This window comes from Cyprinodon tularosa, unplaced genomic scaffold (genome assembly GCF_016077235.1).
Source record: "Cyprinodon tularosa strain WSP-4 unplaced genomic scaffold, ASM1607723v1 ctg136, whole genome shotgun sequence".
NCBI classification, from domain to species: Eukaryota; Metazoa; Chordata; class Actinopteri; order Cyprinodontiformes; family Cyprinodontidae; genus Cyprinodon; species Cyprinodon tularosa.
Genome location: NW_024038178.1, coordinates 945,607 through 968,279, shown reverse-complemented (window position 1 = coordinate 968,279; position 22,673 = coordinate 945,607). Strand labels below are relative to the sequence as shown.

The 22,673-nt window shown below is 37.9% G+C and overlaps 1 protein-coding gene across 2 annotated transcripts in view; it reads left to right on the top strand.

The window, feature by feature from the left end:
* ca10a (carbonic anhydrase Xa) overlaps nt 1-22,673 on the top strand; it is a 374,229-nt gene that overhangs the window by 48,998 nt on the left and 302,558 nt on the right. For both annotated transcript variants that reach the window (XM_038277949.1, XM_038277948.1), the window contains exon 2: nt 143-217. In XM_038277949.1, the coding sequence (XP_038133877.1) occupies nt 143-217 (75 nt within the window). The remainder of the gene's footprint in view (nt 1-142; nt 218-22,673) is intronic.

The window sequence follows — 22,673 nt, the reverse complement described above, 5'->3', positions numbered from 1 at the left end:
TCTCCATCTAAGAGGTTTTTTGTTTTTTTAGAAAGGAATCGAACACCTTTGAAACCTTCAGGACATATTTTTTTGCTTCTTGCTATGAATTTCACACATAAAAAGCTGATGACTTTTCTTCTGTCTTTTTTTTACCTCACAGCTCAACCAAACCCACCGAAAATTCATGAAGGATGGTGGGCGTACAAGGAGGTGGTGCAAGGGAGCTTTGTTCCAGGTAAGCTTTAAACAGCATGCTGCACTTTGATGTGTGCAGCTTTCACACTGAACACTATTCCCCTTCCCTGCTTACACCCCATACATGGTGCGCTTGAATTTGAAGTTGCCACTTATTACATATTTAAGATACACTTGAGTCACCTTGCTGTTGGCAAGAGTTTTATTTTCTCATTTTGACAAGACCTCTTTGTCCTTCCCACTCTGTTATAGCTTTTTCACATGATTGACTAACAGCGACTCTCTTTACATCCAACCTTTTCCATCATGTTGCATGTCTGCGTGTGAGGCCATTGATTTCATCAGATAGTTTGTTTTTCTGTTCTTTTTTACAGAACTAGCTGTATTTAGGTAAACCCTACAGTTCTGAACAATTGTGTGCGTGCAAGATTTTTCAGATGATGATGATCAAAGCTCATGTATTGAAGGTATGCAAAGGCCACCTTTGCATGTAAGAGCTACATTTCATACCAGCTCTTAAACTGGGATTTGGATCGCTACGGTTCAAATTTTGGTTGTTGTAGGAAGACGTTCTGCATTAAAGACTAACTCAAGTAATTGTGCAAGTTAAGGTCACATGCTGTGGTGACCCCTGAAAGGAGCAGCCGAAAGCAACTATGTACAATCTCAATTTTTGTTCAAACCTTTAAGAGAGTTAGTATCATTTGGTGTAAAGCTATTTTTTATTTTTTTTATTTTATAGACATTCTGAGGTAAACTTGGTCTAGTGTACAGAGTTAATGTTACACATGTATGGCCAGGTTGGATTTATATGGCCATTAACAATTGCCATTATACTATCATACCATTTGACTGTATAATATTGTTTTCTGAAATGCTTAATGCTTGTCAACACTGGAACTTTCAAGGCCAGAACACAAAGAAACAGATTTTGCGTCCGATAAAAAATCGTGTACTATGAGGTTGTGGCATTTAGCGGTCATTGAAAGTCAATGAGGATGATTTTCTGCAATAGGGCTTGCGTAGCGCCAACTGATATAGACCCCAGGTCTATTTTAGTCCGATTACACAGTGGTGTTTCATGGGTCTGGCAGGAAGAGCGACGTGGTTGCAAAGTTGAACACATTTTGGAGCAAAATACAAAACGAAATCTGTAAAGCACATCGGAAAAAGTCAGTTTTTGAGTAGCAAACCGCATATATAGCAAACTTTACCCATGATAGGATCTCAGGAGGACCTCCTCTTTGAGCCTCAAAAAAGGAAAATAATGAGGGGCAGACAGAGCAGGTAAGCGAGGCCCATCACTCTCCCCTCTTTACGAAAAAAAGAAAAACTCACAAATCACTCTTAAGAATCACCTCTCACTGACCTCAGCAAGCATAAAACCATCCCACAGCCTTTATTGCTGCATTTTCCTTTTCTTTAAACGAAGTTCCCATTTTTTTTTTATATCGCCCTATAAAAATTCTCACTGCTAATCCATGTGAATGAGTAGAGGGTTGGTTATGCTCCCCGCTGCTGTGTGTCGCAGTGAGCTTGTTGCATATATTTTTGATTTATGCCCAATTTTGAAGTGTGGTCTGCCCAATGTTATACCACGCCACAACGCGAGAGGGACAATCACAAACTAGCAGTGGGTCTAGATACGGCCGAGGCGATGAGGAAGCGGGGGCAAGTTTGTGCTACAATGGAGGGAAAAGAGTGGATATCCAGGTGAAAAAAGGGTCCCAGCGTTCTCGCGCACCTCGCTCTTGTAGCTGGTCCAACTTCGTGAGTCGTTTTCCACAATGATGATCATACAAACCAAACAAGCCGGTAAGTTACCAAACAGGAAATACGGATAGTGTATTCCGGATGAAGATTTGACCAATCAGAGCCCTCTTGTCTGCGGCACTGTCTGCGGTCACCTACAATTTTGGAGAGGTACACCAGAGTGTCAGCAGCAGGGGCGGAGGCACATTTGCATTCACTGCGACACACATGCAGATGACCTGGTTTCTGAATATAAATAAGCCTTAAGTCATATTTTGATCCGAGCAAAGAGGTATGATCGTGAAAGATAGTACCAGCATGTGCTTTTGGAACCAAATGAACATTTTAACTGTATTAACCACTTTAGGAGCACTAAGATGGGTTTGAGACATATATTCAGAATAAAGAAATCTAACATGAAAATGTAAAAATCTTTTATGTGGGAGATTTACAACAGGTACACTTAAAGTTTTAAATAAAGGTACAGATGTTTCTGCTACATGCTGCAAAAAAAAAAAAAAAAAAAAAAAAAACTGAGAAAGATTATTGCCCTCACTGGAGGGTAAATAACCCAATGTTTAATTTCAGAGAAAGAGTGAAATACAACTTATAGTTCTTGAATTAATTTTCACTCTACAATGATGATTCAGTCTGAAAGTACTTCCAAATTAAACAGATGATTAACCTTTTGTTAGAAGTAGCAGGTTTGAAACCCAAAGGAACTCAATCTAAATAAAGGTGAACTCTTTGATGTAGTTTTGTGAGCTTTCCTCTCTTTCCTCTCTCAAAAAAAGATATCCTTAGCTAGACCTCATAGTTTTGAACCAGCCTCTTAGTTCATTTGCTGCTGTCTTTATATCATAGCTGTGCCTCTCAGCAGTGTACCTTGATTAACTTGCTGGACTAAACATTGGACAACAGATTAAGCAGTTCAAACACTATTCATGATTACCAAGTGGCCCTATATAGGAGCCCAAGCCCTAGATACCTTGTTCTACATTGAGTAGAATTTTATAACATGAATGTGAATCGGAGGTGCATTTTATGTGCTAACAGTGCCTAATTCACTGGCAAAGGGGAATAATATTGCTGAAAAATATTTGTGTTATACCTAGTCTTTTTGGACAATGTCTTCTGAAAAATAAAATCTCTCTGAAAAAGGATTTTATGTTGGACATGCATGCTGGAACATATCAAAGGAATGAAAACGCTTTTAAAGCACCAATCTACTATCTTACTATTGTTCCTCCACTCAGACCTGAAATATTATTACAGTCAGTGTACAGTTGTTATCAGAACCCTATGCCAGCTCTGATCCTTTAAATGGCTATTTGGCTACTCTGATGCGTATCTCTTAGGAGATTTAGAGCTGCAGCATCATATCTTGGAACATTTGCACCTTGGCATCAGTCGATCAGATGAAATAACCTCCTCTGACTTCTGTAATCAAAGCTGCCCTTTTGAGCACTCTTTATTAGCTTTAAATTTGGTAAAGGTCACATAGCTCCAAGTGCTTCCTCTTCTCTGTCACCTTTTATCTTAATATTTAAATGCTTAATTCAGGGTTAAAACGCTTCCCAAACACTTTATCAACCTTCCTCCTGCAGCCTCCACCAATGATACTTTAATTTTCTGATGTGTGTGAAGATGGAAATGGGGTGTTTGTGTTCTTTTAGATTTGTGCCTTCATTAGTTTTTGCCTCGTGTATTATTTTATCATTCAGCTGAGCTCTAATTAGCATATTTTTGCAAAAACACAGTTTATCTCATTAATTTCTCTCCAACTTAAAACTTTAGAGCCCACTGAGCATTAAAAGTCTGTTTGAGCTTATTATAATGTCAAAATCCCAAAAATAGCAGAATAAGTTTAAGTTTGCATTCAGCATGGTTAAAAGGGTTCTTCTGTAGTATTAAAGTTTAATGCTTTTTAAATTATTCTGATGAAAACAATGTTACCTCAAAGCCAGAAAGTTTTCTATCTAAGTCAAACTTGTGTGTTAGCGTTGTGATTTACTATTTATCTGTGGTTAATCAGAACCTCCGGTCATATAGTCCAAATTCTCAACTTTGACGGTACCTAAAGCCCCATTAAGACCAAGCTGAGTTTGGGTGTAACGACCTCCTTAGTTAGAAAGGTGGTCCTGTTCAATAAAGCAGCTGTGAAATAGAGAAAATGTGAAACTTGTTCCCAGAGGGGAAAACTGTTAAGCCAGCACCTGCAGAGGCTTTGTGTTACAAACTTGCCAACCTTAAAGTGCTGGGGACAACATTTTTTTTATTATAAACTCATATGTGAGATGTTATGGCTTAAGTAGGAACAAGCCAGTAGAGCACAAAAAACAGAGACAAAAACTATAAAATTCTGAGAAAAGACCTGTTTTTTTTTTTTTTTATTGCAAAACATGCAAGGTTAAGATTTAAACTAACCACCCAGTGATCAAAACAATGCTTTTGGAGGTTCGGCCTATTTTTGAAAAAAAAAAAAACATTACCTGGCAGGGGACAAACTTGCAGCTTTTAAACTGTATGGCAGTCAATAAGCTCTGTAATCGGGCATAAGCCTAATTGAAACATCTACAGGTACTACCACAAATCACATTAGACTGACTTAACTTTTTGTGAATTCATGTGACTCTTGGCGTTTTGGATTATTGATGAAAAACAGAGGAAATAAACTATTACGGCTGTGATGTTTACTTGTGGCTATAAAACAGACTGTAGGGTTCAATGATAACAGCAGAGCTCTAAACAAACCTCCACTGCACAATGACTCTGCAAGCTAGAATTAGTGCGTCTAAGGAAAAACGCACTGCAAAAAGGCTGAAATATAAATTTTTTAGATTGGAGCAGTGCTAGCCATTTGGGTCCCCAGAGCAGAGTCACTGCATTGCATTCTGGAAATAAACAATAATGCAATATTTGTCTGTTTCTTTATCTTTATTTCCAAAATAAATTCTAAACATAATTTTTTTTAAAAAGAACTGGAAGGAGTAGGAGGAGAAATTAAAGTCTTAAAAACTCATTCAACTAATTTCCAAAAAAGGTAAATATTTTATCTATCATGGAAGAAATTTTAAAAAGACCATTGATTTTAAGAGGTGTTAAAATGAGGAAACAAATGAAGTACAATTAATTAAATGTAACATTTTGGATTGTATTTTAAGGACAATTTTCTTTATTGTTGAAAGTGGCAACAATCATACAGTATATTCTTTGTTAACAACTCAAGCTAACCTGAGTAGACTTGTTGCTTTTTTTTTTTTTTTTTTGCCTGTCATATGTGAAAGCAACACTGATCAAATATTGTTGAAAGATGTCACAGCACTGAAAAGAGTGGTTGAGAAATATGGTTAATACTATAGAGTATCAGATTACTGTCTTGCGATTTCGTTGCGCTTTTAGAAGGAACCCCACAGACTGACTGCTTTTACAGTGGCTGACGACAGAAACAGTGTTGAAGAGTCTAATGTTTCCACAGATATATTTTAGTCACTATAGGAGAGAAACGAAGCAAAGTCTGGAGAAAAACATCAGCTGTCATTAGATAGCAGAACACAGCTTTAGGGCGCAGTTCTGTAGTGTTGGACCTACTAGCAGACCTGACAGTGGAAAACACACAGGAATAGGCAGAGCAACACATAAGAGTAGAAGCAGAGACAAAAGATGACTTGAAGAGAATACCTGATGTGTAATTGATTTCAACCTTAGGATTATGGCAGAAACTTACGATTATTTTTCCAATCGATTAATCTATTGATTATCTTTTAGATTAATGGATTCGATCGGATAGCAACATTTCCTTGAAAAACACTTTTTTTTAAATTAAACCAGGTGAAACTAAAACTTTTCCTTTTGAAGATTTCTGGATAAAGAACATTAACAGACAAAAAAATTTTTTTTTTCTTAAATGCTAAATTTTTACAATTTTCATTACTATTTTGGTGTAATTGCTGCTCTAAGTGGGTTGCTCTGTGAGCCAAAGGCACGTTTTAGAAGCTCTACACTCCAATTAACGATTAATTGATTACTAAATTAGTTGATGATTATTTCAATGATTGATTAATTATGATTAATCTGATTAACTGATTCAGCCCTACTTACAATCTATAGTTTTATTTCAATATGCCATATGAATTTATGTTTCAGACTCATAATAGTTTTTTTAGAAATTAAATGCAATTATAAGACACATAAAAGGCTGTTTAAAGAAAGCGCAATAAGCGTGTTAAAGTGCAGTAACTCCAGAGTTTCCTTTCTGCACTTCCACTCTACTTAGAACTGTCAAATTTTAACCAGGAAATATGTCCATTTTGGGTCACAACTGTGTTTATTATTTTTTTTTCACAGTGGAATGCGAAAATAATTTTTTCAATATTAATATTATTCCATTTTGTCATGTGATGGATAAGTGTGTCACAGACACTTGAACACTGTAGAGAAACGGGACAGAGGGACCCAGTATTCAAGGCGAGACAGACAGAGAGACAGTCCAAAGCTTTTATTAACAAAACAGAAACTGAACAGGAAGCGCTGAGCTTTGGATCTGCGGCGACTGCGGGTGGAGGTGGGGCTCCAACCATCACTGACACACCAGTTGAGGGAGAAACACAGGCAAGTTACCACGATAATCTGATGGAAAATCATTATCTGTGTGAGTCACTTATGGTTTAACAGTTTAGTCCATCCTCTTGAAGGATCCAGCAAATGGACAGCCAACGAGATGTGGCAGGAGCTGCCCACAGCGTCCCTTATGCAAGAGCCCCAGTGAGCAGCCAGGAGTCTGAGCCAGGTCAGGCAAACAGCTCAGAACAGGATGGTTCTGATATCCGGGGTCCGTAGACCAGTCAGGGGTTCCGATCAGAACCAGAACAGGGAAATCCAGGGTTCCATGTCCACAGAGAGGTCAGGCAGGTTCAGAATTCCAAGACTCCAACACAGAGTTCAGGCAGACACATTCAGATTCAGACAGACAGCCTCAGCAGTTGAGGGGCAGAACAAGACCCAACATGAGTGAAACCACAGAACTTTAAACTACATCCTTCTATTGTGCCAAAACAGGAACAGGGGACGCTCAGAGAAGTTGACTGCATACCGAGGAGATAATTCAGCCATTTGATTTATAATGGTGGAAGGAGAGACACTTCTTAAAGGTGGAGGACATGTGGACTGAAATTGAAGAACCCTGTTTTGGAGCGAAGATAGTGAGCAAGTACTCTTGTCCAGCATTAGTGTCTGGCCTCAAAATATTCCTACAATTCCTTCTCTGAAAAAGGCCTTCCTTGTTAAGTTGCCCAACGCTATATCAAAGTCTTCATGTTAAAATTGGGATGTTTCTTAATTTTTTTCCTCACAATTTTTGTTTCTTTTCCCCCCACAGTACATTTTACAGTACATGTTTGACCAGCCCCAACAAAACTCTGGGTTTAGAAACAAATGTAAACCTTTAACAGGATTAACCCTCAAATGTGATTTCAATTGTCCATGTATTGGTTTGATCTTTCAACACAGATTTGTACTGGAAAGGAGATATTTGTGTTTAATGCTTAATTGTTTTGAATGCAAATTTTGAGATGGAGCACAGTGTCAGCTAGATGCATCTCTCTATTAAATGGACATCCCTTTTCTTTTCTAGAAGTTGATCAATGTTTTCTTCTTTTGATGCATTAGAATCGGAAGTGGGCTTTTGGAGCTTAATCTATAATACCAATTTATGTTTGACTTTTCCTTGACAAAGTAGGATTTTACATTCATGAATGGATACGGCACAAGGAATATGTATTAAAATAGAAAGTGTGACTGTGCGTTCTTTTATTTTTTTTACATCCTTCAGGTATTTTTATTTTATTTGGTTACAACCTCTCCAAAATTGGAAATGTTTCAAGAATGGCCAATAACAAGGGGCCTTAACCCCACAAACCCTTGTAATATTTAAGACAAAAAACTTATATGTATATTCGGCCTTTTTATTTTCTAATGTGGAGGAAACACATTATATCTAAGTTACTCTGCTATCGATGTTCTTTGCATCTCAGTGGCAAACAAAAATAAATAAATATGTATAAGTAGAAAATGTTTAATCTTTTAATTCTATTCATATCATATCATATCATATCAACAAAGAAATGCTTAAATATTGCATAAATAATTTTATACATTCCATATTCTCTTGATTAACAAATATATGACTGTAAGTCTACAGGGCAATGGCTTTTTATGCTATAATGTTGTATAACTGCTGTTCAAATCTTGCAAAAATGACCTGTTACTACTTCTTAATATGGTAGACAGACGCTCTCACTTTGTTTATGAAGATTAATTTACCTTGGCAGACCAAATGCTTGGATTGGTTCCAAATGGCAGCACTGTGACTGTTAAAGTACTTTCTGATTAATATTAAGAAAAAAACATTATTTATTACTTTGGTTGAACTCAGGTTATTCTTGGTACTTTACATTTTCAACCCCAGTTGGTCAGCTGATGATAGCATTTCGTGATGAAATGTATCTGGAAAAATCCCTTCAGTGAAGGTACTTACACAGTACAAAGCGATAGCCCATCATCTACTGTGTCCTTGTTTTAAAATAGTGTAAACTTTCCACTTATGTACCGGCATCGGCGGAAACGCAAAACATAAATAAGACAAAAGCTTTAGAACATTTAAAGGGAAATATTGTCAATTTTGTCTTTACTGGAAATAAACACTTATAGTCATTTACCATAGTTAAAAAAAAAACATTCTTTAAAGGATGATACCTTTCCAAGCTGTTAATAGATAAGAAACAGGATATACCCTGAAAAGTCCAAAATAGGGTTAACATGGGCAACCATGTAAACATTTATGATGCAGTGGAAACCTGGGGCCTAATTAGAACTTTAAGCGCTTAAATGGCTCGTTTTTTGGACTACTGTTATTATCACATAACTAGCCTAAGAGAACATGGTAGGGTAGTAGGGGAACATGAAAGGTAAATAGAAAGACCCAGGCCTTTGCTTTAAGTTTAGAATCTTAACCACTGGAGCCACACTGCAGCTAAAAGAAAAAAAGAAACCTTCTACTCTACGTCTAAGGAGTGGTGTCCTAGTGGTAAGAGCATTGCGGCTGGGTCCCAGAGGTTCCAGCTCCACACATTCCCATGGACTGCCACTCTGGGTCCCTGAGCAAGACCCTTTACCCCAGGCTACTACCTGGGCACCAAAAGTGTCAGCCACTGCTTCCCAATGGGATGGGTTAAATACAGAGAGTGAACTTTCCCATTGTTAGACGATAAAAAGGTTTACATTTAAAACACCTTTAAATAGCACGCTATCAATTTCTTTTAAGCCTGAACGAATCTGATCCAAAAGTGCTTGGGGCCTAAACTAAAATAATAAAAATAATTTATTGTATTTGACATTTTTATATTGCTTGCAAAACACTAATGATATTTTGTGCATCTTTGTTATTTTAATTTCAATTCAAATTATTTTGTGACATTCAACTAAAGGCTCAAGTATAAATGACACATTTGTATAGTTGGATTTTACTTTCATAACGCCATATATTATTGATATTTCAAATAAACAAAAAACATCTTGATGTGTTAATGCTGTTCTGTAGACGTGTAAAGGGAAGTACTACCACATTTCAGTACATGTGACATTTTACACATGAACACTTCTGTTCTCTTGAAGTTGGATTGTATACATTCTGACAGCAATTTGTGCCAACAGAATACATTCAGACACACTGCTGATACATTGATGTCTCTCAGTACCAGTCAGACAACCATTACAAGTAAAACACAATTCCTTTTCATTTCTTTGAGAGTACTGTCAAGTGATTCTTTGAAAAATATGTACACACTAAAACCCTGTGCAGCGTCATGTCAGTCGCTTTTCAGATTATGATAGGAAATTGTTGCACTTTAAGTCTTAACGAACCATGGAGAACCGCTCTTGATCTTTTAAGTGCGAGCAGCCGATCTAATTATCAGGTCTTATCGTTCATCTCTTCATCTGATTTGTTTTTAGAAACATCAGTGCATTTTATCACCGCTTCTCATCATTAGAATTCTGTTTAATCTGTCGTTTTCCTATCCGGGTTCTTGTGTTTGATGTCCACTTTTGTGCCGGCAAATGAGCAGCTGCAGTTTTTCCTGCAGGCTCGTGAGCTGATTAAAAAACATTTTTCACATCCCACTGAGACAATAACCAACCACCAATTACAGAATTCCAGCTGCAGAGTCCAAAAGCTATGTTATAAAAAAATCCCCCAAAGTGTTTATCTTGTTCCCTTTTTACTTATCCAGCTAAACACCTTTTTCAATCATTTGGAAGATGCTAATTGGCCAGTACTTTGTATATGTCTAGGAGGTAACAAGATAGTCTTCAGGTTGCAATCAGTGATCGAAGACCAATTAAAGGAGCAGAGAAAACACCAGCAGGGCAAGGCTCCATTTGTCGCTGGCAAATTTATGTGATGAAAAAGGATATCCATTAGCAGTCTATTGCCCGTTTGTTTTGAAGACAGCCACTGCTTCGCAAGTAGAAATCTACCTTTGAAATTCGCAGAAGCCACTATCCTGCAGACAGGTCTGATGAGAAAAGGCCTCACTGGTGGTGTGAGAGCCTTTGGAGTGCAGGAGTTGGTGTCTGACAGCTGGTATTGCACACCAGAGACTTTTTGATAGGCAGTCAGCATCTCGAAAAACAGATATGGCCCCAGTGGAAATTCCCCCCACCCATCATAGTAAAATACCAGTTTCTGCACTAAAACACTACAGTGGTACTTTTTCAATTTAGTACACAGTTTTACCTTCCCAAGCTTTTAGTATTTTAGTGTTGAGGTATCAACAAATGTTAAGGAAACAAATTTAAATTTGATCTGTTCAGCTTACACTGAGGAAATATTGTACTGTAAGCTTTCAGGTTCTCTCAGTGGCACCTGTTTAGTCATGCATCACAACTGATATGTTCAGCTTTCTGCTAAAAAAAAAAAAAAAAAGCTGTACAGTTAATGTCAAAAAATAGATTCTGTAACATTGACATGCTTGGTAGAAGAAACACAGTAATTAACTTTAATCCTTTTTTATTCTGCAAAATAAGGATCCTTATTAATCTAAATTGCCAAGAAATAAAGACTGAAGCAAAAAATAATGTGCTTGTTTTACACATAAGGATTGGCTACTCCAATATATAAATATATATTAATATTTTTGCTGCAAACAGACAACCATTTCCAAGTTTTTCCTACTGTAGCTTCAAGTTTGGGAATGGATAATGGCTAAACATGTGCAAAATATTGATATGAAGCTCAAGCAACAATTGACTCTGGAAGAATCTTAATCAGCTAACTTGGAACAGCTGCTGACGTTCTTCTAGGTTCCGAGCACAAAATAACTAATTTAATTCATGTCAATAAAATCTTTCTTATCGCTCCTTTTCTCCGTGTGAGTCTCTCTAGGTTGAATTATATGGTTTAATACATCATTACAGTTTGACTTCCCTGTTTTTTCCTCTGATAAGACATTCTTGCCCTGTTAAAAAAAATAATTACAGTGTAAAGTAGCAGAATACATAACGAGGGAGCATTTAGTGATTTAAAACCATAAAAAGCAGATCAATACTGAATTAAATTTTTTATTTTTTTTTCCAGCAGGTTGACAGACCTGATAAATATGCTGTTAGAGTTTATAAGAGCCCATTTTTCAGCTACATTTCTGCATTTGTGAAAGGGCAAAGGTGCTGATATGATGGGATTTTCATTTTTTAGATGTCAAACTGTATTTTCCTTCATTTTCTTAAAGTATTAATTTTCTGCAAGCAGTGCCCAAAGAATGTATGCAGTGTACTGTATAAAAAGACCATATTCAATTTATACTGCATGCATTCAATTATTTCACAGGACAAAAGATAAATCATAGTAGAGAACTTTTAAGATAGCTGCCAGTTATACAAAGACTGGGTGCTCAAAAACTTCAATGCAAGGTCCTTAGGAACAAGGCTCATAGAAATGGAGAAAGAAAAACTAAACATTGTAATTCAAAAAATGTAGGCACTCTTTCTTCATTATGGAATGCAGTTATTCTCAAGTTTATACAAAAAGCAAATGACACAACATTTTAACTAGTACACATTTTTGACACCTCCATAGTGTGTTCACTATTTTTTTGTCATACCAGAGCAAGTGTAAAAAAAAAAAAAAAAAAAAAATTAAGCCAGTTTACCTCTTTAAAGTACAGTGTGCAATGCAACAGTCTAATGGCCATATCTTTTTAAATTTTTTTTTCAATTTCCACAAGTTTGACATAATCTGAAAGCTTAGATTTGTAATCTCTAAGTATCTATAAATGCCTTTAAAGGGATAGTTCGGGATTTTTGACATGAATCTGTATGGCATCCCCATCACCAGTGTCATGCAATCACACTGACTTACCCCTGGCAGCATCCTGTGAGCAGAGTTCTCGTCCAGCTTTGGTCAAGCCGAAAGTAGTCCGGCAGGTTTGCTAGACCCAGCGAAATAAAACGTTTCTCTTCCCAAAACATTATGTGTTCAAAAGAGTGATATTTTTGCATCCCAAAAACATTGTAGTGGAAAAAGTCACACGTCGTTATCACTTGGTCCTATTTTCTCTCTGTTCGTATCAGTGCGCGCCGTCATTCTGACAGCGAGCTCAACTTTTCCAGCTCATTTCAGTGCTTTCAGTGATGCAGCTGCTGCAACTCCGACATCCTCATCAATGGAAAGGTTCTGTATCTCGGGCATTACTAAATCCCACTCGTGGCAACAGTAGCATTCCACCTCTGTCTGCATTAATTCGCACTTGAAACAAGTGCACCATGATTTGTCGGCCACCCGGATATCGCAGCTCCAGCTGAGGCTCCTGCGGCTCCGGCGGCTCCGGCTTCAGCTTCCATCACTTCTCTGTCCACCCTCTCTCTTTCTGCCCGATCTAACTCCATTTGTCGAAGTTCATCGTCAGTGTACTCGGGTTCATAAAGATATCCCTTTGGCTCTAAGTGGAAGTCGATGTTTTCCTCGTCGCTCTCGTAGTCAGACATCTTCCCCAGTAGTAAACAATCGCGAATCAAACAGGTAGGCCCTAGCTGTCAGGTCATGGTGTCGCGCGCACTGATACGAACAGAGAGAAAATAGGACCAAGTGATAACGACGTGTGACTTTTTCCACTACAATGTTTTTGGGATGCAAAAATATCACTCTTTTGAACACATAATGTTTTGGGAAGAGAAACGTTTTATTTTGCTGGGTCTAGCAAACCTGCCGGACTACTTTCGGCTTGACCAAAGCTGGACGAGAACTCTGCTCACAGGATGCTGCCAGGGGTAAGTCAGTGTGATTGCATGACACTGGTGATGGGGATGCCATACAGATTCATGTCAAAAATCCCGAACTATCCCTTTAAACAGCCCCAGGTAGACTTGTTCATGGATCTGCCATGACCTGTCAGATATCTTAAACCCTCTGTTTATGACATATTAAAGATATATAATTTATATTTGTTCATTGACTTTCTGTATGTACTTCTGCTTCTGGTGACACAGTACATTGAGGGATATTTTGCTACCCACAACCCTGCTACTTCAACAGTTACCAAAGTCCCGTTGGCTGACCAGGAAAACACACCCTAAACTTTCAAAAGTCCCAGTGAATTTTAGGAGCCCAGGTAATGATGATAAACAGTTATTATCCTTATGGGTTAGTGGTCACATCAGTTTCATCCACTTAACCAAGGATCCCCCAAGTACACTGGGCTGAAATTAGCAGGTTTTACCTTCTCTTTATATATGCGTCAACTTGATTAGCTGATTAGCTGACAGACATGGACCAGATGGGGGACTAAAAACCGACAGGTCTGAAAAAACCATTGGAAAAGATAAATAATATATATATATTTGAATACTTCTTGAAAGGAAAATAAAGAAATAAAAGTGTGCCCTTTTAAAATGAAAACAATGATTTTGAAGGTTTTTGTTATTGGGTTTCACATACTGATTAGTAATTAAAGTATCCTTCCCCTAGTAACATTTTTTAATAATGCTTTTCGTTGTCATTGATAATATAATTGGATAATTCTTTTCATTTATGTTCTGATTCAATATGTTAATGGAACAGATTGAAGTAAAAAAAAAGAAACAGGCTGATTGGATAGTAAAAATATGCACAGATATATACATATGTAGTGTATAGATACAGATTTATGGGCAACTTACAGAGAGACGTTAACTTTGACAACAATCCCACATTCACAGAGAAAAATATCAGAACCCCATGTAGAAAGACACAGAACATTTTGAGCCCAAGAAAACAATTGTAACCGTTCACACCCAATACCAAAAAAGGGTGTTATAAATATATGATACATCAAAAGGCAATCTCTAAATCATTCAAAACTTGTCAAAATATGTTTAGACAAATAGGATTTTTAAAATTTCAAACTTCTGTATGCTAAAGGCTATTAGATTATAGCATTTTCTTAAGGTTGCTATTGCTACATGTGTCAAATCTGTTTTTACGGTTAGTAGTGTAGCCCAAAAGTGAAGCAAAAATAAAAGATAAAAATAAATAAAGAAAGGATAATAGTAAAAGTTGTAAAATTGTTCAAAAAATATAAGACAGAGAAGACACAAAGAAAAAATGGTGGACAGTTTGTAGTTTTGCATCAGGGTAATATCTCTACCAGCATGGCAGCTCCGTTTTAGAGGTCCTGTATGTGACAGCTCTTGGTGCTTGATGGACAACCCTCTTGTCTCACCAAATAACAGTCTTGTATGAGCAGCAGTAGCTGTAGTGGTTTGTCCTCTTCTGTATAAGAGAGTGTGTGTGTCTGACACGCCGCTCATTCACATTCAGAGAGGCTTCGAGGCTGCTTGCTGTCAGAAATGCTCGAAAGAACACACACACGCAGAAAATAATTCAGTTTCAGCAGAGCAGAGAGAAACATGCTGTGCTGATGCCCAACCATCACATTAACATTTTTGTATAGCTACTGTCAATTACCAATGGCATATTTGGAAAAAAAAAAAATCCTACCCATACACACCCTCATAGCCTGAAGCCACACAAAGGTTCTCAGACTCAGAGAAACACACTAACTTGCTCTCAGCGACAGCTGTTAGTATTAAGTGGCGGTGTGATGGATAGGGTTCAGACAGGAAGGCCCTCATAACTTCCCCTTTATTTACCCTCCAATGGCTTATAGCAGGGAGAGTGTGAAGGAGGAAAAAGGAAGGAAGAGTGTTGGACAAAACAAGCGAAATGAAACATATTGTACAGAAAGACAAGAACTTTCCAGTATATATTCTAGGGCTGCAACAACGAATCGATAAAATCGATAAAAATCGACTTTTAAAAGCGTTGGCAACGAATTTCATCATCGATTAGTTGTGTCGCGCGATTATTGCGTCATCCGCCGCGCCGTCATCACTGCCTCTTGACTGAAAGAGGAAGAAAAAAAAAAAAAAGGCAGAGCGAGTCAGCGCCGCAGGTGCAGTGTTGCCAACTCAGTGACTTTTCAGACCCCTCCAGCGACTATTTTTTAAAAAAGCGACTAGCGACAAATCTGGCGACTTTTTTCGGTGTCACTGGCGGCTTTTGGAGACTCTTACGTGAAAGCATGTATCGTTCCTACTCTGCCGTGGGGCGCCTCCCCCACCCCAACCGCGTTTTCCCGCAGGAGTCCCTCTCAGCGCTGCAGTCAGCCTCAGCGTCCAGACTGCAAATGAAGCGCGCATGCACCGGGATTGACGGCGCAAATTGATCACAATAATTAAAATAGCCTGCGCTTTGTACAGTGAAAAAAGTGATAACATGCAACTTTTTTCAAAAGAAATTAACATGGCACGGAAGCACCATGTTTGTTTGGTTTTAAAGTGGGGAAACGTAACGTTAGTTTCTCAGGTAGCTCATCTGATTCTTTCCTTACCGTGTTAGTAGGTTACAGACAGTGATAAGGTTGGCTGCTTATTTTACCTTTAATTTCATTTGAATTAGCTTAAGCAGCGTTTATATTTTCTTTATAAATAAATTAACTTGCAAATTACGAGGGCAAGGCTTTTAAAGTTTAAATCTTCTGGCAAAGTTAAAGTAAAGAAGATCCTGCAATTTATGGAAGTAAAGCAGAATAAAATCCAGCAAGATCAGTAATATGTCAATTAATTATCTGCCACATTCCCATGTAAATATCTGTCTTTGGAGGATGTGTGTTTTAGCACCCCTAGTTCTCTCATTTTTATTCCAAATACAATTTATAATTTGAATCACAGGGCTATTTTTATCTCTATGGTTCAGTATTTTCTCAAGCAGCAACTTTAACTGCTATACTTTCCTGTCTTAAAAGGCAGAACTCTTCTAGTCTAAAAAAAACTAATTTGTTGAAATGGGGGGGGCTATTGTTTGAACCCCTTAGGGGCTTTTAAAAACAAAAATGTCTTTTTTTGCGCTTTATGAAACAAAGTACCCTATATTTTGTGGATGTACAGCTACATTTCTCATGTAAGTTTGCGTAGTTTTAACACAAACATTTATTTTTCATATTGTACCAGTACAGTTAACGAGCAACCTGTACTTGTGTGCTTGTTTGTTCTGTCTAAAATGTTTATTTTGGAATAAAGAGGTTAATATAAAAAATATTTTTTGTCCGATTCATCGATTAATCGAAAAAATAATCGTCCGATTCATCGATTTTTAAAATAATCGTTAGTTGCAGCCCTAATATATTCCTTAGGGTACCAATACATCTCTTCAAGAAGCTCCTCACTATATTGTTAATCTAATAAGTACTAATGAGGGACCACATCATTTCAAAAGTTATACATGGTGTGGCACTGAACCATGTAAAGCCTCTTTCCCACTGAAAATACCAGATTAAAGATTTTCAAACATGGGTCGACCTGCTAACAATCGACGTTTGGCTCCCTTCCCATTGGCAAAAAAAGCTGAGTTTAACCCCTAGCTGTCAAGCTACGCGGCCTCTGTCCCCCTGCGGCTGTGTGTTTAGTGACACCAAAACGTACCATGATGCTGTAACCTTTGCAACAGAAATCAGGAAAGTAAACAATGTAGAGCAACATGTAAGGAAGCCAGGGCACACTCAGTGTGCTTTATTGTTTCGCTCTATTATCTGTCTGTGTCTATTATCTGGTGTGTTGACGTCCATACGTTGTGTTCAATGGTGTTATGTAAATTAGCGGGTCAATTAGGTTCTGGTGTTCCCACAGCTTGCTGAGTCATTTGACCTGGGTAGACATGCATCAGTGAGCTGTTCCCACTGCCACTAACTGCTGTATGTTCCCAGATTTAAATGTTTTTTTGTGTTTTTATGGTTTTTTTTTTTGCACAAAATGTTATGCATCTACAATGTTTATAATAAATACAACAGAATAAAAACCCTGTTAATTTTGTCTTTTGAGAAGATTCAGAGGAATTATTATACGACCAAATGGTTGGTGGAGTGTTCAGTCTGTGCACTCATCAGGGGTTTGATGGAGGACCCTACATTTTATAGCAATGAGACAAATGCTGTATGAAAGTAGAAAAATTGTAGAGTTTATCTTGTATAAATTATCTGTCTGAGTGACAAAAAGATTAAAGTTGCATAAATAAGGAAGCAAAAGTTTTATAACTATTTTATCAAAACACACCCAGGATTAGATATCACCACACTTCACCTTGAACACCATAAATAATTGAATACTCAAAGTATGAGAGTGCAAAATAAAAGAGGATGAAATATTATTCACTGAGGTGATAAAAACGGCATTTTTCTAAAGACAATGTTGGAGACCAAGGGGACAATTATTTTTTACCTCATAGTTGTGGTGCATATTTTTGTTGTAACAAAAGTGATTTAGTGTTTCGCAGTAGCACTTTAAAAAAAGGAGGTAGATGAAGAGCAGGGGGAGAAAAACAAACAGGACTAATGGAAGATGGCCTAAGAAGTCAATTTAGAGACAAAGAGTTTAGATTTGAAATAAAAAGAGATAACATATATAAAATAGTGCAAGCACTTTTTTATAGTTAAAAAAGATATGGGGAAGACACAGTGAAAAGAGAATAGAAGAAATGCCAGCAGAGAAAAAAGGGTGAAAGGGGGGTGGAGAGGGAAGATGAAAGAACGGAGATGAGAGAACAGGTAGACAGACTGGGAAGGGTTGAAGAGAGAGGGGAGGAAAGTGTTGAGGGAGAGGAGTCAAGTCCAAGTTGGACCAAGCAATGAGATGAAAGCAGAGGCAGCTGAGTGGAGGTTAAGAGAAAGAGAGCACCAAGAATGAATAGAGCTGAAATTTGGAAGGAGGGAATGAGGGCAGGGGGATCTTAAAGGAGCAGGCGAAATGGAAGAAAAGGAGCGAAATTGAAAAAACATTCCTCTCAGCTGACCGTAACCCTGTGATGATGGGTGCAGTCGCTCTCCTCACCTCCTTCAAATCCTTCAATTGCACGGGTCGGTGTGAATGTGTCAATCACAGCAGCTATGGCTTCTACTTCCCATAACGAGAAAAAAACTTTCTTTCACTATTTCATTTTCATCTTTTCTTATCATTTAAGATGTGTTCACCCCGTGGGCTGATTTGCACCTCCACTTTATCCCCTATTGAAACTCATCCTTTTTTTATAACTTCAATTTGGCTTAGAATTCAGATATCATCAATAAAAGTGTTCTCAAGTACTGCACTCTCTCACTCCTCTAATTCCGATGGAAGAGCCCTACATGCTGGGTTTAAATACACATTGTATACTGCTGCAGACCAATTTAGAGGAGAGGCTGCAGCACTCTTCTACAAATTATTCTGTTATGCTGTACAATATTCTAGTTTTCATTGAAAAAGACTTGCCGCTTTGTCTTAATACTGCATATAAGTTGAGGAATTTCAGATCTTTCTGTTCACTTGTTTCAACTTAAGAAACAACATACATTTGACATTTCTTGGAATAGTCCTCAGGTTTAAAATGCAACACTTTTACCAAGGCTTTCAGAATTAGCTTAGATTCAGAAGATCTACTCTGGGTTGGGGTTGATGTCAAATCTAATGCGACACACTGCCTTGATTTATGCAGTGAGGATAGGGGATGAAAGGATTTAAGAAGTGCCTCCTTTGCAATATTTTATTTTATTTGCATTAAATAATATGGAAAGTCCATAGATAGAAGTAGCAGCTGTGTATGGTGGATATAGTATTTAAAAGACTTAGGACTGGCATACACTGTGTGATATTTTCAACCCTCATTCTCGGCTACAGCTCTAACTGTACGGCTAAACCTAAGGTTTCAAAATTTCACAACTCACAATATCTGTTCATACACTGTGCAAGCTGATGCTCTGATGCAATTTTACTGCTTGCATTTTGGACTCAGCCTAGTGGAGAGATGGCACCGGTCGCACATGTCTATCCAGAAGAGACAGTCAAAAAAAAAAATACTCTCTTGTTCCTATATGCCCATTGCACGAGGTTGAAGTAAATTGGACTGCAGCTCTGCTTCAACAGCAGGATATACTCAAAATTATCTCATGAAGGATAACTAAATCTTAAATATTTTTAATTTTCAGCAGACTATATGATTCCAGATTGGGAGGTGGTCATGAGAGGCCAATACTACTTGTTAACTCCCTTTACCAGCCCAAAAAGAGCAAATGATTGTACAGCCTATGTGCACTAACAGAACTAAAAACTGTTGATATGGAATGTCTTTGGTGCAACGCTGTCATCAGGGACCCTCGGTATCGATAGCATAGATGACATGATGTAAAGTTTCATGGAGTTCAAACAGCTTTTTAAACGGCTAGAAAATATATTGTTCTATAGAAAAGTAAACAGAAGAACCGGTGTTCTTCAAAATATTACTACATAGCTGTGACATGTCGACACGTGGAAACATAATGGTTGCAAAAAATTTTACCTGTATATGGAAATATACACATTCCAGCTCTTGAAAGACAGTGAGGACTTCAAGAACAAGAGATTTCAATTTTGCCATAACATTGCATGTTTTGAGAAGTGGTTTGGCTTTGTCAAATAAGTCATGCTGTCAAAAAAATAATAAAACTTTAAATATTATTAATATGGAGTCATTAGCCTGACGTAGTCCGACTCAATTCTAGTCAGAATATGAGTCTGATACTGCTCCATAGAGCTGTGATTATGGGGCGTGTTTTGAACGAACCAGGAAAAAAAATGCCTCTGCACTCAATTGGATAGACCTACAACCAATAAGAGCAACGGAGTGCGTGACGTATGTTAAGCGAGGCATAGTTGTTGTCAACAAAAATCAAAGCGTGCAGTTGCACGCCTAGAATAAGAAGATGAGACTTGATTGCGTTTCTCTGTTCCTCTTTTAAAATTAATTTGCTGTCGATATCTTCTAGAACAGACCTAATAGCAGAATCTACTCACCCAAACTCTCCAGCGGCAGCCATTATTGTTGTCACCCAAGCGCGCTTTGGTCACGTGGTTGATAACGTTACTCTTGATCATCTGTCCATCATCGTATAAAGCCCGCCCTGACAATTTGATTTGATCGCCTGACAGTGGGCTTTAATACTCGCGCTACTATGGAGCAGAGCCAGACCGAACTTCCCCGAACTCAAACCTTGTGGGCGGGACTAAGTTCGGACTGGCACCCAGGCTATGGAGTCATCACACTATTATTTATTTTATTGTATGGCTTTTTTATTTGACCTGAACCTCATCAGTATGTAACATTAATTTGAAATTTCCTGAAATGGTTGACTGTCAGACAATTAAATGTTAGGACATTTCATTATTTAAACTTAGCATGAAGCAAATCCTTTTTAACCAACTAATGTTTTCGCCATACACAGGCCTTGAAGCAATGGCGGTTCCAGAAAATGTCTATGGGGTGGGCTGGCAGGCACTGAGTTCACACAGGGCAAAAACTGATACGTGCCAAAAATCGTTTTAACCATTTAGCCATAAATTAGCTAAGGGTGGCCATGGCCCCGCTGGCCACCCCTAGATCCTCTAGATCTACCCCTGCCTCAATACTTGAAGGTAGTATCGTGCTAACCAACAGTTGTCTATTGTTTCCATTTCTCTCACGGTCTGAAATAAATTGGTGTGGCAAGGAAAGCCAAAATAAGCAATTATTGCAAGTGTTTTTTGTGATTCTATATTGGCCTTTACATTACATTAAAATGAGCTGATGTGGCTGATCATAAGAGAAAAATGACCAAGAGTCTCTACTTGTTTCACTTAGTTGAGGAACTCTGTATCTTTTGCTGACTACACAGTCTGAATTAGTTATGCAGTCATCAGAAACACTGTTTCTATTCATGCAGCATACCATATCTGTCTGTTCTAATTATTCATTCTTCACCAAGAGATGCTGTGCCTGTTATTTATCTTCAGTGTGAATTCCATCTGTCAAATCATCACAATCTTTCTGCTGTTAGCATTTGACCCAAATGTTTTCAGCATTCCACCCTAGCATGATCAGAAGGCTCCAGATGTACTAAAAGACCATTTCTCCAAAGGCCTAAGACGGAATATCCTTGCCAAATAGAACTGCCTTTAATGATAGTGATATGTTATTCTGAAGGGATTACAAGCTGTGATACAAGTTGAATAATGCGTGTTCATCTGAGCCTAGTGCAGTACAAAGAAGATTACAGAGAAAAAACACAAGATTACATCTGGTTCCCCTTGACTATCCACTCTGCTTAAAGACTGCTCCGTCAGGGACTTGGGAATGCTTTTTGCTTCTCCAGGAAGAATTCTGAAGGACCAGAACACACTGTGCTCTCATGATCTGTACAACTACCATTTTTTAGGTAGATTGTATTACTTTTGTTTATCCAAACTTCTTTAGAGTTCAGACACAAATTCCCTGCTAATGTGGTTTATAAAGATCTAGTTTATTTCTTATCTGATAGTTTTTGTGTCAATCTGTGTAAGTGAAACTGTAACCAGAGTGTGACTCATTGCTGATAAAACTTGTTTTCGTCCTCAAGGATCTGCAGGGTCGTGTCAGCAGATTTCAGAAGCTGAATGCTATATCAAGGAGGGGTTTTTGTGTTGGCTAGTGCACTCTGTGAGATGCCAAGATTAAGCAGCATCCCAAGGCTCGCGACTTTCTTCATCTTGCTTATGAGAGCAGAGCTGCATCATGCATTCTGAGTGAAAAGCAGCAGGATGACAAGGAGGGAATTTGAAATTATATTGTGCACTAAGACCCTGGGAAACCTTCCATCATTGAGAACTCAGTCACCACAACTTAAAACACAGGTCTGATTTGGGATTTATTTTTATTTTTTTGTAAAGTAAAACAAACCCACATAACCTAGATTGTGGATAAGACCATTTGTTTCCCAAAAATAAATCCCTGTTGTACCATCACATGTTCTACGCACAAACATTTCTGTACTAATTTCAACAAAGCATTTATAACAAATTATGATAAAACATCTAGGTTTCTTAAGATACTTATTTTACAAATGTGTGTTTAGAGCATTGTTTATAACTGGAAAGGCATTAATTGATCTTATTTATCCTTCACATAAACTGCATGGTGGCAAAGTTTGAAACACTGTTGCCCTGCAGCAAGAAAGTCCTGGGTTGGATTCTTGTGCTAGGCTCCCTGTGTGTGGAGTTTGCATGTTAAACATCTGCATTTCCATTAGTTTTGAGTGTCTCTGCATGGTTGTGTCTCTGTGTGTCCCATAATAGTCTGGCAGCCTGTCCAGATATGCACCAGTCCCAATGTGACCTGACAGAATAAGCTTGAGAAGATG